The sequence below is a fragment of the Chlorocebus sabaeus genome, chromosome 24 (assembly GCF_047675955.1).
Source record: "Chlorocebus sabaeus isolate Y175 chromosome 24, mChlSab1.0.hap1, whole genome shotgun sequence".
NCBI classification, from domain to species: Eukaryota; Metazoa; Chordata; class Mammalia; order Primates; family Cercopithecidae; genus Chlorocebus; species Chlorocebus sabaeus.
The window spans coordinates 27,568,202-27,582,936 of record NC_132927.1 but is presented as its reverse complement, the minus strand read 5'-3'; the positions used below and the strand labels follow the sequence as shown (position 1 = coordinate 27,582,936).

Sequence of the window (14,735 nt, the reverse complement as noted above, 5' to 3'; positions counted from 1 at the left end):
AATATTCACATAATTAAAATTACCAAAGATATCAACAATAAATAAATATATGTTATTAAAGAATAGTACAGAATTACAAGTATAAAATTTAATATTAGTGGACTAAATGGGGCAAATTATTACATAAAAAGAAGTTTCTTCAGAATTTCTATTGAGAATAGAAACATCACATTTATCACTTTTCAAGTGATGCACTTTTACAAACCACATGCAGCAAGACCCTTATTCAAATACGTTAATAAAATATGTGTACATACATGTCAGATAATCTTAAAATGTTAGAGCCTAAGATCAGCTCCTTTCCCCTGATTTACCGCCCCTCCTCCCCCCACAACTAAGGATAGACTGCTCTAGGACAGAATGTGGAAAGAAAAACCTTTCTCCTCTGAGTTCATTCTTTAGACTCACAGAGACTGGTTTGTTAATAATCAAGTATTGTAGTCAAAAGCAAATAGGAAAGCAACTCAATTTTTCATTGAAAAACATTTATCAAAAAAAGAAAAACATTTATCTGTTTTAAAAAATGCAAAAGCTGTTACTGCATTTTAAATGTAATTGCTCTCATTGCTAAAGAACATAATTTGGGTGAATAGGAAGTTTCAGAGGATAATTAGGCACTTTACACAAAAGAGAACATCTGCAGTCATCCCAGGAATGATGAAATTACAGGGTTATCAATCCTTGTGCTTCAGGGCATGGACTCATCACCAGCTGGAAGACAGAAGATATTCCCTCAATGGTATAATATTTCTATAATATTATCAATTACATTTCAATTTTTATTCCCCTTTAAACAAGTCATTGGGATGCTATAAAGCACATTATGGCCAAATAGTGCAACATGAGGGTAAAATCTTCAAAGGCCTTCAAAAATATTTTAAAGAAATGAATTCAAGAAAAATAGTAAACTTTTGGCCGGGCGCGGTGGCTCACACCTGTAATCTCAGCACTTCAGGAAGCTGAGACAGGTGGATCATTTGAGGTCAGGAGTTTGAGACCAGCCTGGCCAACATAGTGAAACCCTGTCTCTACTAAAAAAAAAATACAAAAATTAGTCAGGCATGGTGGTGCACACCTGTAGTCCCAGCTACTCGGGAGGCTGAGGCACGAGAAACGCTTAAACCTGGGAGATGGAGGTTGCAGTGGGCCAAGATTGTGCCACTGCACTCCAGCCTGGGGAACAGAGCAAGACTCCAATCTCAACGAAAAAAAAAAAAAAGAGGAAAAAAAGTAAACTTTCAGGGAAGGTCAGCAGACTATCATAGAAGTTAACAAAGAGCATTTTGTGTACTTATCACATTCAGAGCTTGAAGAGAGTAGAACTCAGCACTTGTTGAATGAATGAATGAATGAACAAAGGAACAAACTTATATGTGCCCGGGTTCCAATCCCAGCCTCACCATATTTGACCTTGAGTACTTGTGTCTTTGTGTATCCTTAGTTTATTTATCTGTAAAATGGGAATAATTGTGCCTACCTCTTCTTGTAATTATAGGGATTTAACCAAGTAATGTATACAAATAAATAAACCCCCTGTTTGGAACAGGGTGAACTCTCAACAAATGAGTCATTTTAAGAGCTCTCCTAAGATTGACTGATTTAGCTAATTCCTAACCAAACAGATCTAATAAAATCATCTCAAGCGACTTCATAATAGACCAAATCTTACTATATTGACTATATTATAAATCTGTGTTGTTCTTTTTGTGAACCCAACACTGCATTACACCATGAGACATCCTCTAAGATTCTCCTTTACTCTGAACTAAGCATAAACTTTCTGCTAATAAGATCTCTTAGATGATATACTATCATAAGCAGAGTTCAAACTCATACGAAGTGTAACAGCTACTCACCTTGCTGGTCCAGGGTATTGTGATTTGTGGTCAAATGCATACAAAAGCCATAAAAGGGCACTCCTTTCTAATATTTTCTCAACAATTAACTTTCATTACAATTCAATTAAATTATACTATATTAAATTAGGTATAAGTAATTTATCTTGGGACCTATAAATTAAGTGTATCCTACAAGTGCAGCTAATGTCCCAACCATACCTGAAGAAATTTTATCTGTGTCTGTAAACAGAGTACATATACCTTTGGATACTCTGGTCTCCACTAGTTGAAAGCCAGCCTAAAAATAAATCATATCACATGTATGATTAACATGGCTTTAAATAACAATGGGGACTTCATTCCCCCACACAATGATCCTACTGTTCTCATTGCAGCTAAAGATGTTGAAAAGATAACCTAGTTTATGGGACAATTTCTACAAGGGCAGTGTTATAAAATGTCCATTTTTTTTTTCTGGACAATAAAGTACTTTTAAATTATCAACATAGCTGCATATGATGAAGTTATCTCGTCTGGAAGGTGGAAAATTGGAACATTTCTAGAACTTGCAAAGAGTTTTTGTCCTTTACTTCATGAATCACTCAGCAAAAGTCAGCTATGTACTATTTCAAATGTTACTACCTCAGAATGTCACTTGACTCAAAGATTTTCCTTTCCTTTTCTTCTTCCTCCCTCCCTTTCTTCCCTTCCTTCCGCCTTTCCTTTTTCCCCTCTCTTCCTTCCTCCCTCCCTCCATCCTTTTACAGGGACTAACACTAGAACCACCGCCTCACCACACCCCTCATTGGAGGAAACAGAAAGGCACACCATGCTGTAAGCTATGGCAGATGCTCAGGGCACGTGGGGTTGAATAATGCTGTTTGGCGTCAAACACTGAGACTCCGCAGCCACACAGTGATTCATTTACAGAGCTTTACTAAACTATGGGCACTCAGAAATAGACAAACTATTCTTGCCTCAACAGAACCAAAGGCCTTGCGGGCCTCGTGAAAGCTCAGCCAGGTGCTTTGGGAGGCCAGGAGGAGGAAGAGAGATCCGTGGAAGGAAGCACGTTCACACCATGTCACTGAGGCCTCTGGGCCGAGGTATAATTTAAAGCACGAAACGAAGGGGTCATAGATTCTGACTAATGCTGACCATTTCCATCGGTTACCCAGCTGAATCTCATGGCGACACTAGGAAATCGGCTTTATACATGCTCTTTAGGAAACGAGGGACGCAGGATGAAAGAAGGCAAGAGTGTCGCCAAGGCTTGCACCAGCGCCGTCAGACTCCCGGGATGGGGGAGCTCCAGGGCACGGAGTCAGCGGATTTACTGAGAGGGAGAAAAGCCCCACTGCCGTGCAGAAGCCTAGGCCCGGGTGAGGCGCCTGCGAAGGCTGCCAGCAGCGGAAGAGAAGGGGCGTCCTCCGTGTTGCGCAGCATGCGCCCGCGGTAGGTGGGCGCGGAGCTCAGAGCTGGGAGCCAAACGCAAACGCTGGCGAGAAGCCCCAGCCCCCTCCGCCAGCCCACTCGCTGCGGGGAGGAGTTTCTCACGCCCTCAGCTCCTGGGAGACTGCACCGGAGGTCGGAAGGAAGCGGGGCGAGGATGAGTCATCCCGCCTAATTCCTCCTTCCCGGTCCCCCTAGCCTCCGCACGCCGGCCCCCTCCAGAGATCATGCAACCGCGAGCGAAGACTCCCCTATACTCAGACTCTACCGAACCCCCTGCGGCCTGCGGAGACGAGGAGACGGACGGGTCTCGTGGCCAATGAGAGCTTCGATCTCTTGCCCGTCGCCCAATGGGCCGCGGCTCATGGGCCGGGGCGGGACTAGGAGGGCAGGAGGGGGCGGTCCGGGCTGGCGCGCGGCGCGGCGGCTCCGCTGCAGCGACTCACAGAGCTAGCGCCTCTCCGGGTGTCCTCGCCAGCACTGCGCGGGAAGGCGCCACCACCACCGCCGCCGCCGCCGCTGGCCAGGGTGCTGGACAAGACGGGCCCGTCGACCACCTAGCCAGCTCAGGCACCCGCTGCAGCCGTCGCTGCCTCCTCCCAGACCAGTCCCCATGGAGGAGATGGAAGAGGAGTTGAAATGCCCGGTGTGCGGCTCCTTCTATCGGGAGCCCATCATCCTGCCCTGCTCTCACAATTTGTGCCAGGCGTGCGCCCGCAACATCCTGGTGCAGACCCCGGAGTCTGAGTCCCCCCAGAGTCGTCGGGCCTCGGGCTCCGGGGTCTCCGACTATGACTATCTCGACCTGGACAAGATGAGCCTATACAGCGAGGCGGACAGCGGCTATGGCTCCTACGGGGGTTTCGCCAGCGCCCCCACTACCCCGTGCCAGAAGTCTCCCAACGGCGTCCGCGTGTTTCCCCCGGCTATGCCGCCACCGGCCACCCACCTGTCACCGGCACTGGCCCCGGTGCCCCGCAACTCCTGTATCACCTGCCCCCAGTGTCACCGCAGCCTCATCCTCGATGACCGGGGGCTCCGCGGCTTCCCCAAGAATCGCGTACTGGAAGGGGTAATTGACCGCTACCAGCAGAGCAAAGCTGCGGCCCTCAAGTGCCAGCTCTGTGAGAAGGCGCCCAAGGAGGCCACCGTCATGTGCGAACAGTGCGATGTCTTCTACTGCGATCCGTGCCGCCTGCGCTGCCACCCGCCCCGGGGGCCCCTAGCCAAGCACCGCCTGGTGCCCCCGGCCCAGGGTCGTGTGAGCCGGAGGCTGAGCCCGCGCAAGGTCTCCACCTGCACAGACCACGAGCTGGAGAACCACAGCATGTACTGCGTGCAGTGCAAGATGCCCGTGTGCTACCAGTGCTTGGAGGAGGGCAAACACTCCAGCCACGAAGTCAAGGCTCTGGGGGCCATGTGGAAACTACATAAGGTGAGTCCTGAGAAAACCCACTCCTAACTCCCAGCGTCTTCGATCATCCGGTTTTGCAGCAGACGGTCCCCGTCTCTTGCGCACAGCGCATCCCAGTGGGGGCGCAATGCAGGTGCCTTCGATGTTTACCTCCCCGGTCTGGTGCATTGCAGGAGACATGGGGGAATCTTAACCGGCGCACGGGGGCCTTGAATGCCCCCACAGAGTTGTTGCGGGGATGCCTTAGAGCGGGTCTCTTGAGGCGCGCTGCCTGCGAGCGGGACGCAGGACGCCCCCTCTCCACGGCTAGTCTGTAGCCAGTGGCCGCGGCCAGTGTGTTGGAAAGCACTGCGTAGCTGGGTAGAGCCGCGCCAGTGCCCGGGGCCGCTAGGCACGCTCGAGGGCAGGGCGGGCTGCGAACCCCCGGGGAGGGACTGGGGTGGGGGCGGTGAGGTCGCGCGGACGGCGGGAGTCTGTCGCTGCTGGATAGGCGGACCTGGTGAGGCACGGCGGAGGGTAGGGGAGACGCCGCGGGCGGAATACTAATGAGCCCGGCTGTGGGCCAGACCTGGCTCTGGAGCTGGAGAGAACGCGGGGTCCTGGTGCCACGTGCTCAAAAGACAGAGGGGAGAGGGCAGCCAGCGGTTGCCATGGCAACGCGACGTGCAGACTTGGGCCGGAACCCTTCTGGAGTTGGGACCTGGGACTAGAGTGTCAGGACCGGAATTTGCGCAGTCGCGGCCTGGAAGCCAAGGTGTATCTCCTAGGGAAACCTCCTCCTCCCAACTACACACACACCCACTTCTCCAGAATTCAACCTCTTTCCTCTCAGTAGTTATATGTGCAAATATGTGCAAACTTTGGAACACCTTTTACCAGATTTATCTTTCCAGTCTCGTTTGATGATATTTCCACATGGCTAGACACCAAGAGGCTTTAGCAACATGTTAGGTCGTGCCACTCCTCTGCTCAAAACCCTCCAGTTGTTCCTACACTTCTCAGCCTGTCCTTGGAATGGTCTATGAGGACCTACATGACCTGTTTTCCATTTTGGCCCCCTCGACGTCATTGCCTCCCACTTACTCCCTCTGCTGCAGCCACACTGCTTCTTGCTGTTCCTCAAGTGATGCCAGGCACCTCCCCATCCCAGGGCCTTTGCATTTAGTGTTCATTCAGCCTGAAGCTCTCTTCCCCAGTTACCTGACATCCAAATGAGTCACTTACTTGCATCCTTCAGCTCTTTGCTCAGGTATCATCTTTACAGCGCCACCCACCCAGACACCCGCTAGTTCCCTCTCAGCTTTGGTTTCCTCAGTAGTATTTATCCTTGTGTGGCATGCTATATATTTTAATTATGTTATTTTTGTATTTATCTATTGGTCCCTGTACACACACAGGCATAAACGAAATAAGCCTCATGAGGAAGATCCTTATAATATGCCCACACTGCTTAGAAGGAAGGGAACCACTCTTGAAGAGATGTGTATGAATTTGCTTTTCATTTTTTTAGATGACCCATTTAGTTTGGGCTGTGGAGTGCAGGGCAGGGATTCAGGATGATTGGAAGGAGCTTTTCTTTACATCACTGAGCTGCATACCCAAGGATGAGATAGAGCAGTGAAGATGGTGCCCAGGCCTCAACTGTGGCCTCACTCAGTCTCCCAGAATACCTTGGAGACTAGAAAGGTTAGCTTTTGCAAGTGGCGAACCCTGGAGTTAAGGCTGGAACATTGATATTTTGTTTACAGCAAGGAAAAAAGTCATTAATTTTCAGCAATCAGTGAAAGTTTTCTCAGCTCCTTAACCCAGTTGAATGTGATCCATGTTTACAGTCATTCTATTCTCACATATAACCTATTAAATCATATTAGTACTGATGGAGATTTCATTTAGCACAAATTGAAGCCTAACTGGGCACACACCACTGTTTTCAGAACAGTTGAATTTAAATTTTTGAAAATGACATTTAATTTTGAAAGTTTTCAAAACTTGAGTTCGCAGCCAGTTTTTTATTCATATTTTGATTTCACTTTTAAACTGCTAATTATAGTCCATGTTAAATTGCCCTACAAAGTATCCTTGGAACTAAAAAAACTAATCACTCTGTCTGGAAAAAGAATTTAGAGTCACAAGCTAATTAGGATGGGTAAACCACAACATTATTATTTTTTTATGATGAGCCTATCCTTGATCTATTAAGACTAAAAGAAACCTTTAAATCTCTGTCAAGCCCCTTGTCAATTTGAAATGTTAAATAATTTGTTTTATTGGCAATAAAATTATGAGTAGACAGACACTGGTGCTGCCTGAGTTGAAATTTAGATATCTACCTACCAAAAAAGAATGTTAAAACCCTTGAGACATGACGTAAGTAGGCTAGAAGACCATTTATTCTCTGAACTTTTGCACATTTTTTCCAAAACAGTAAGTACATATAATTTTTGTTCAGTCAATATGAGGATTACTAAACTGCCAAGAAAAAAATAAGACAGAAGGATGACATATTTTAACATTCACTTGTCATCTGTTAGATGAACAACAAACATTACTCCCCCACCTTATTTACTTAATAAGGAAGTTAATGTGTTAGCAGCCAGTTTTCTCATATAGTTTATGTTTTAGTTAATGGTACTTCTATCTCCACAAAAACTCACGGTTCAGAATTTCTATGCCCTGCAAGAATAGGACAGCGAAGAATTATACTAACTATACTAATAGGACAGCAAAGAATTATACTAACTGCCCAAAGTTGGGCAATTAGTTATCAACATAGGTTATTACTAGACCTGAAAAGTTTTCATTCATATTCTATCATATTAGTCATTTCTACTGATAAAGCAAGTCCTGAAGAGAAGTATTTCCCACAGCCGTAAATCATCATCTTACACACTCAAGATACAGTAAAATGACTGAAGTTTATTTTTAAAGTGGTATTAAAAACATCTGGTTGAAATTCACTAGTTTTCAACTGGCCAGATTAAAATGTTTTTCAGATATTTGTGGCCTTCAAAAATCCATGAAAAATAATAACACATGAATAATAATAATAATACTGGTCTTATAAGTCAAATATTTGGTAGCAGTTTTTATTTAGTATCAGTACTTGCTATATTCCTTTATTCAACTTAACTCGTTAAAAGAATTATAACACCAAAAAAAGTGATTTTGTAGATACTTTAAAGTGGACAATTGAAACCACTACTATTACTTCATGATTTTAAGGAGTTCACATTCGTAAATCCTGGTATTATCCTTGAATTCCTGGTGTTTCAATAGTCAGTGAATCAGGGCTGGGTGCGGTGGATCATGCCTGTAATCCCAGCACTTTGGGAGGCTGAGGCAGACAGATCTCCTGAGGCCAGGAGTTTAAGACCAGCCTGGCCAGCATGTTGAGACCCCATCTCTACTGAAAATACAAAAATTAACTGGGCGTGGTGGCGCATGCCTGTAGTCCTAGCTACCTGAGTGGCTGAGGCTGGAGAATTGCTTGAACCTGGGAGGCAGAGGTTGCAGTGAGACGAGATCTCACCACTGCTCTCTAGCCTAGGTGACAGAGTGAGACTGTCTCAAAATAAAAAAAAAAGAAGTCACTGAATCAGTAATATAAATGTAATGATCCTTTTGTGTTCATGTTACTGAGCAAAGATTTTCTTTTCCTTTCTATTCTAAACATTATTCATTCTTAATCTTGTCTCAGATGTTATTTTTCTCTTACCTTTGTTTTTATAAATGAAAATGTGGAATTTAAACAGTATTTTAAAATAAACTGTCAGTTAATATGTCTTCAATTCCAAAATATTCTGGAAAAAAATATCTGCTTAGCTTTATGGTGGCATCTCATTAAAGATTTATGTAGCAAAATGTGTTATATAATGCCACTAAAATGATATTCAGTTAACTCTATGTCAGCAGTAAACACAGTATAGTCTATATATTCCTGTGGTAAATGTAACAGGCAGCATATGTTCATGTTTTTACATTTCTTTTGTACAATTAGAACATTCTGTGTGCCATGTAAACATTTTTACAGATATTAAGGAAAATGTTACAGAGAAGACAGTTATTCCTTTTTGTACCCAGGCATAATGGAAATAACTAGATAACAGGAGATCCAGGTTCGAGAACCGATGCTGCCACTTACTTGCAGGAAACTTCTTGCAAGTGTCATCACCTGTCCGTACTTCCCACCTACAAAGATGTAAGGGAGTTAAAACTATATTTGTGAAAGGATTTTGATAAGGTAATTTAAATGTCTATAATTTACTATTTCGGTTCAACACAACCATAAACTATTCATGTAAAACAGAAGTCAGTGTCTCACCAGTCAACAATTACTGTGTAAAAATCTCATCCCCCAACTTGGTGTGCTTTTCTGGATCCTTTCAGAGCATAGGGTACAGTCCAAAGCTGCTCTGAAAGGTGGCCTAAAAGAGTGAGCCTCTTCCTCGTGGGTCCAGAGAGAATATTCAGTTGAATTAAGCTCGAGAAATAAGAATTCTATACAAAGATTTATATATTAAACAAAAGTATTCTGTTTCTCTATAAGAAAGCCAGAATAGCTGTTAAGGCTTAGTTTTTTTCATATTCTCCAATAAAGATATTGTTACCAGTTTAAAGTAGCAGAAATTGTTTCTCCTGTATATGCCATGAAAAGATGCTATTAATTGGAATTTCAGGTCAAATCACAGTTTGCATAAAGTAAGAGACAATTATCACAGCCATCTGTTCTTGTGTAATGAGAATAATGTACAGGGAACATTTGTGCTTACCATCAGTATAATACATTGCACTTTCCTCACCTAAACAAGTTGATGGACTTTTCAAAGTGTATATATGCATACAACTTAACTTTGGCATAGAGAAGGATAGAAGAACCTATTACAAGATAAATGTTTAAGAAACCAAATAGTTATAAATAAATGTCATTTGTTTATCAGTTTTATCAGGTATTATTCATTGAAAGGATCAGAAACCCACTTAGGTGATCTCAGAGGATTTCATGGGAACTGAAATAAAATCAACTCACAAGAAGAATGGAACTATAAAGCTAGAAACTAAGTTCACTCTCTGTATCAGTCAGGTTGGACTATGCTCCAGTCACAAATCTTCGAATCTCAGTTAATTATAACAGCATCTAATTTCTTACTTATTCATGTTAGTGTCCACTGAGAGTCTTTTTTTTTTTTTTTTTTTTTTTTTTTTTTTTTTTTTGCTTTAGCTTGTTTGTGTTGGTTTCCTGCCACTTGCAACCAAGAAGTCCTAACTTATAAAAGCATATGAATTAACACATGTAAATACTTTATTTGAAGATTCTAATTTTTATTCATCCTAGATATTGTCTTTAGAATATTTTGCTTAGAAGGCTGCATTCTGATGCCATAAATACAACTAGGGGGCAGTTTTTGAGTTAATGAAGCAGAAATCATATCATATTCAATGCTATCTACCCATTCATCACTGGGTAGCTTTTATTAGCCGTTGAGTTGTTTTCTTCAGCCATTTTTATCGTGAGGTTGTTCACAAAGAGGCCGAAGAGAATCTTTTTTTAACCAACTCGAAATTACTCCATGTATGTAGTGATGACATTTTTAAGAACATTAGGCCAGACCAGGAGGTTCTGAAATCGAACTTCTGCCAATAATTGATTTGTTTTCAAAGGCAAGAAAATTTCTGAAGATATGTATGAGCACTCCACGATTCTTTTTGTTTTATCTATACTCTAGGTCAGCATTTCTCAAACTCTGCTTCCACAAATTTTCCATAGTTTAAATAAGTTTGAGATTCTCCATTCTGAATAGGCTGCTGGTAGTTCACATTGTACATTGTATCAATACACCTATATATACACATCCTGCAGCAAACAAAGTCACTTGATTCAATGTAGCATTTTCCAAATTTGTCCAACTTTGGAAACTCCCTTAGAGTGCCACACAAGTTTGGAGAACGCTAGGTCAGGCAGTTATTAGTAAATAAGTTAGTAAGTAATTGTTATTCATTTCTTGTCTATGTAGATTAGAATACCTAAAACTATGTCTGCAGCAAACCTATCCTCACATCTTAAATCTTGCTTTAATTCTTAAAGCAAATGTTAAAAGTTAAATTTATTCTATTTTTTAAACATTGAAAGTCAAAGGGGTAAAAATAATTAACGTAAGTTTTGTAGTATTTATACGTATGGACTGGAATACATGTTGTCCCCCTTTCTATTGTAAATAACAAAAAATGATTTTAGGCATGAGGAATCTTAATATAATATAATAAAAAAAATCACTTCATTCTACTTTAGACTGCTTTTAGGTCTTGTATACATGATACCAAATGACTGGTCTAATTGAGTTTTTCATTAATCTGTGGTAGATAAAAATAGATTGTTTTAAAGATACTTTTGATAAGCAGAAAAAGACAATATTAAAAGCTTAAAACTTTAATATTGCTCTGGGGACAACATAGCATAACAACTTATGAAGGTAAATGCTTGTTTAATACATTCCAGGTTTTGCTAATATTTTTATATTGATATTTGGGGTCAATTTTTAACCTTAGAACAAGAGTTATCTATAGAATGGCCACCACAGTGTACCTACACTATCAGAGACCATCTAGGTTTTGTTAAGCAGCATATCTAATTCAGCCCAAAGGACATCTCAAAGCCAAAATCATTCCCCTGTGCTGTTCTCACAACCCTAAACTGGGCCCCTATCCTAAACTGAGAACTAACTCCAAGTGAGATTACCCAAGAAAACCCGAGCAAAATATATTTAACAGCAGGTTTTCTTTTTTTCTAACTGCATCTGTGTCAGGGAAATTGACATCATTTCACTTTTGTTTGGCCCTGGTTTTGCCTTCTTTTTAAACTATCCAGGCCTAAAGTGCAGCATGTTGGCCATGGGTCTAGTCACAGTCCCATCTGCCCGCTTAGCTACCTTATCCTTGACACCCTCTGACCTTCTCCATAGAGCCCCTCCCTTCCTGTCCACTAGGCTTGTCCTCCCCCAGTTTCTTAAACCAGACCTTCAGATCACCAGACCAACTAACCTGGCCACACCCAGTTGAGATGAGTCAACTTCCACAGCTGACCAGACGAGCCTGCCAATGGGGAATCTGATGCTGCTACCCCACCCACCAGAATTACACCTGCACCAGCAATACCCGCCACCTCCCCCCACCCCAGCTGTGTTTAATTGCAGACACTCTTTTATTAAATAACTGTAGAGAGGGAGTTTTCTTCATTTTGGCTGATTCAGTTTAAGCTGAAAAAGCAATAAAACTTTTTTTGAGTGTCTAGTCATGAATAAATAAACATCATTTACTCCCCCTCCCCGCCAATCTTCAACACACCTGTCTCAAGAAACTCATCCACTCCATGGTTTCAATTCCTGTTTTTACCTGATTATCCAAAACAGATCTGTTCATCTCAATCCCCTTCCTCTTCACAGTTTGGTCCCAGACTCTCTTCCCAGCCCTATCACCTGTTCTCCTCAGCCTCCTCCATAGCGCCTGTAGCTGTGCTCTAACCCTGAGCATCCTGCCACTCTATTATAACTGCTCCTGTGAGAAATCTTCCACTGAGCCCTAATAACTCAATGCCATAGACTGTTTCTTATCTACCTTCTTTCACTCTGTTTCTGTACTTAGTAGAAGTTAGATAAAGGTTGGTTCAATGAAGAAAATAATCAGTAGAGGAAGACTAATAACTAGCAATATAACCCGGTATTTCAAATTTCTCAAATTAGCCTGACAGTAATCATTAAATTTGAAAACCTATATTTTATACTTTTTGCTAAAATGTACTGGGCACTTACTACATGCCAGGCACTGCTCTAAGATTTTTACAGCATTTTCTCGTTTAGTCTTCATAATCCACACATCTTCCTGTGAGAAAACTGGGACACAGGAAGATTATGAAGTCACACCCATTGTAATTGGCAGGGTCAGGGTTTGAATCCTGGTTGTCTGACTCTACAGCTCACATGTTTAACTGCTGTTCTGTTCACTTTCTGATAAGCCCAGGAAGCATACCTATAAAGCACAGTTTTATGAACTTACAAAAACTTCAATGACATAACAGATAGCTGGACTCCTTCAGTTCTCGTGTATGAAAATTACTGAGAAATTGAGTCATTTTTCTCCTAAGATTCCTTGTGACAAAATAAATTTAGGAAAGAAATTCTGGTGCAGAAGGAAAGAGGTGACAAGTATGTTGAATATTCCACAGACCAGATCACCGGAGGTACAGGCCTAATTACCTTGTAGGGGGTTCATCCTGCCTGTCTGTCAGAACTAAGTAACAAGTAGGCAGTAAGATTCTACCAGCTTAGCCATAGAGCGTTGTCCTTCTTCTAACAAAATAATGCATCTCAATATTTACAGACATAAAAGCCACAAACGAATAAGTAGATATTAATAATTACAGACCAAAAAAACCCATAAACTAATATGTAGATTTTCAAAATAAAAGTCCATAGGCATTAAGTGTCTTTATTTCTACAGATCTAAACATTTATAAGTCCATTTTTGAAAACACAAAAATAAAACAGAGTTTAAATCTGTAAGTAAGTATCTGTTTATTTTCAGTTTTTTCTTGTACCTTTCGCCTATGTGATTAAGAGAAAATATGCGTATTCCAGTTCAGAATAGAAAGCTGATCCAGCTTTCACCGTAAGTATAAAAAGGAATATGTGAACTAGAAGAGGATATTGTTTAAGAATGGATTTAAACACTGCCAAATAAAATTGTTTTTCATAAGCCTTGCACAGAAGCAGAACTGTGTGTTTTATACTAACAGTTCTGATCAAAGAAGAAACTGTTCCTTTTAAAGAGCTGGCTTTGGAAATAGAAACATTGTTCTTTGGTGCGGGAATAGCCACCTTCTGTCAGGAGTACACGTAGATGGTTAATTCTCATCCACCGCTGATTTATTCATGCGACGCTGACTTTCTAGCCGGGTAGCATCAATTCAGCTTTATTGAGGTTTTTGCTCATCTCCTCTTACTCTTACTTTGCTTGCAGCCTGCACTTTAAGAAGTAACTGTGTGGCACCAAATATTCATCACTCCCTCCCATGCTCCAGGAAAGCCTGAGAGAATACACTGTTCTGGCCTGCACTCTCTGTCAGTCTAAGGCATTATTAGTCTCTGAACACAGCAGTTTGCAGAGAGGAGTAAATGGCAATATGGGGAATTAAACACTTTCTGTCTAGAGCAGGTCTTTATAACAGGCTTTGTGATTTTGTAGGGAGCAAATTCTTGGATGGTCAAATATACACAGGCTCAACTGTAAGCCCAACTCATCCAAAGCCATATGACTCTATGACATAGTCTACCTCTTTTGATTGTCTGTACTTTAGTTTCTTTTCATCAGTGCATATACTCAACAGCTTATTTTACTACAGATATGTATAGTCCATTACATAGCACTGCTGATATTTATGTAATCATGAAGCACATCAATTCATAAAACTAATAAAATGGTGTCACTTATGCTGTCCCATTATCTTGGAATAATGTTATCCCAAGAGCATTAGTCACATAAAATCATATGTAAAACTGGACATTCATCCAATCTAGTAAGTCTAACATGGCATAGATAAATCTATGGTGCTTTTAACAAACAGTTATTATTGATTTTATTGACCACCAGTCATCTAGCCAAGACTTAGCAAGGAAATATGATAAACAGCTTTCAGCACATAATCAATGCAGTATGAAGCTGAATGATGTTTACACGCTACCTTGTGTCATCCGGCTACCTTCTGCCATTATGGAAGTGAATCTATCATGGATGGAACTAAAACATTATTCAGTATTAAATGGAATTTCCTCCACTTTTTACTTTAAGGATCAAGAAATATGGAATATAGAAACTTGTGTGAACACTGAATTTCCAGACTGGCCTCACCAAGCTCAATAAGCAAGGATTCAAAAATGGCATATTTACACCTGAACTAGGACATGGATTTCTGGTTGCTCTGGTCATTACGTATTTTTAAAAATGTGGAAAAGTTTGAATTGACAGTAAGCTCTTGCTATTTA

General features: G+C 41.6%; 1 protein-coding gene across 9 annotated transcripts in view; it reads left to right on the top strand.

The window, feature by feature from the left end:
- The window catches only part of TRIM9 (tripartite motif containing 9), a 267,774-nt gene that overhangs the window by 146,006 nt on the left and 107,033 nt on the right, over positions 1 to 14,735 (top strand). For all 9 annotated transcript variants that reach the window (XM_007986676.3, XM_007986673.3, XM_007986675.3 and 6 more), the window contains one exon: positions 2,606 to 4,725. In XM_007986676.3, coding sequence (XP_007984867.1) covers positions 3,904 to 4,725 — 822 coding nt within the window. In that variant the 5' untranslated portion in view covers positions 2,606 to 3,903. The remainder of the gene's footprint in view (positions 1 to 2,605; positions 4,726 to 14,735) is intronic.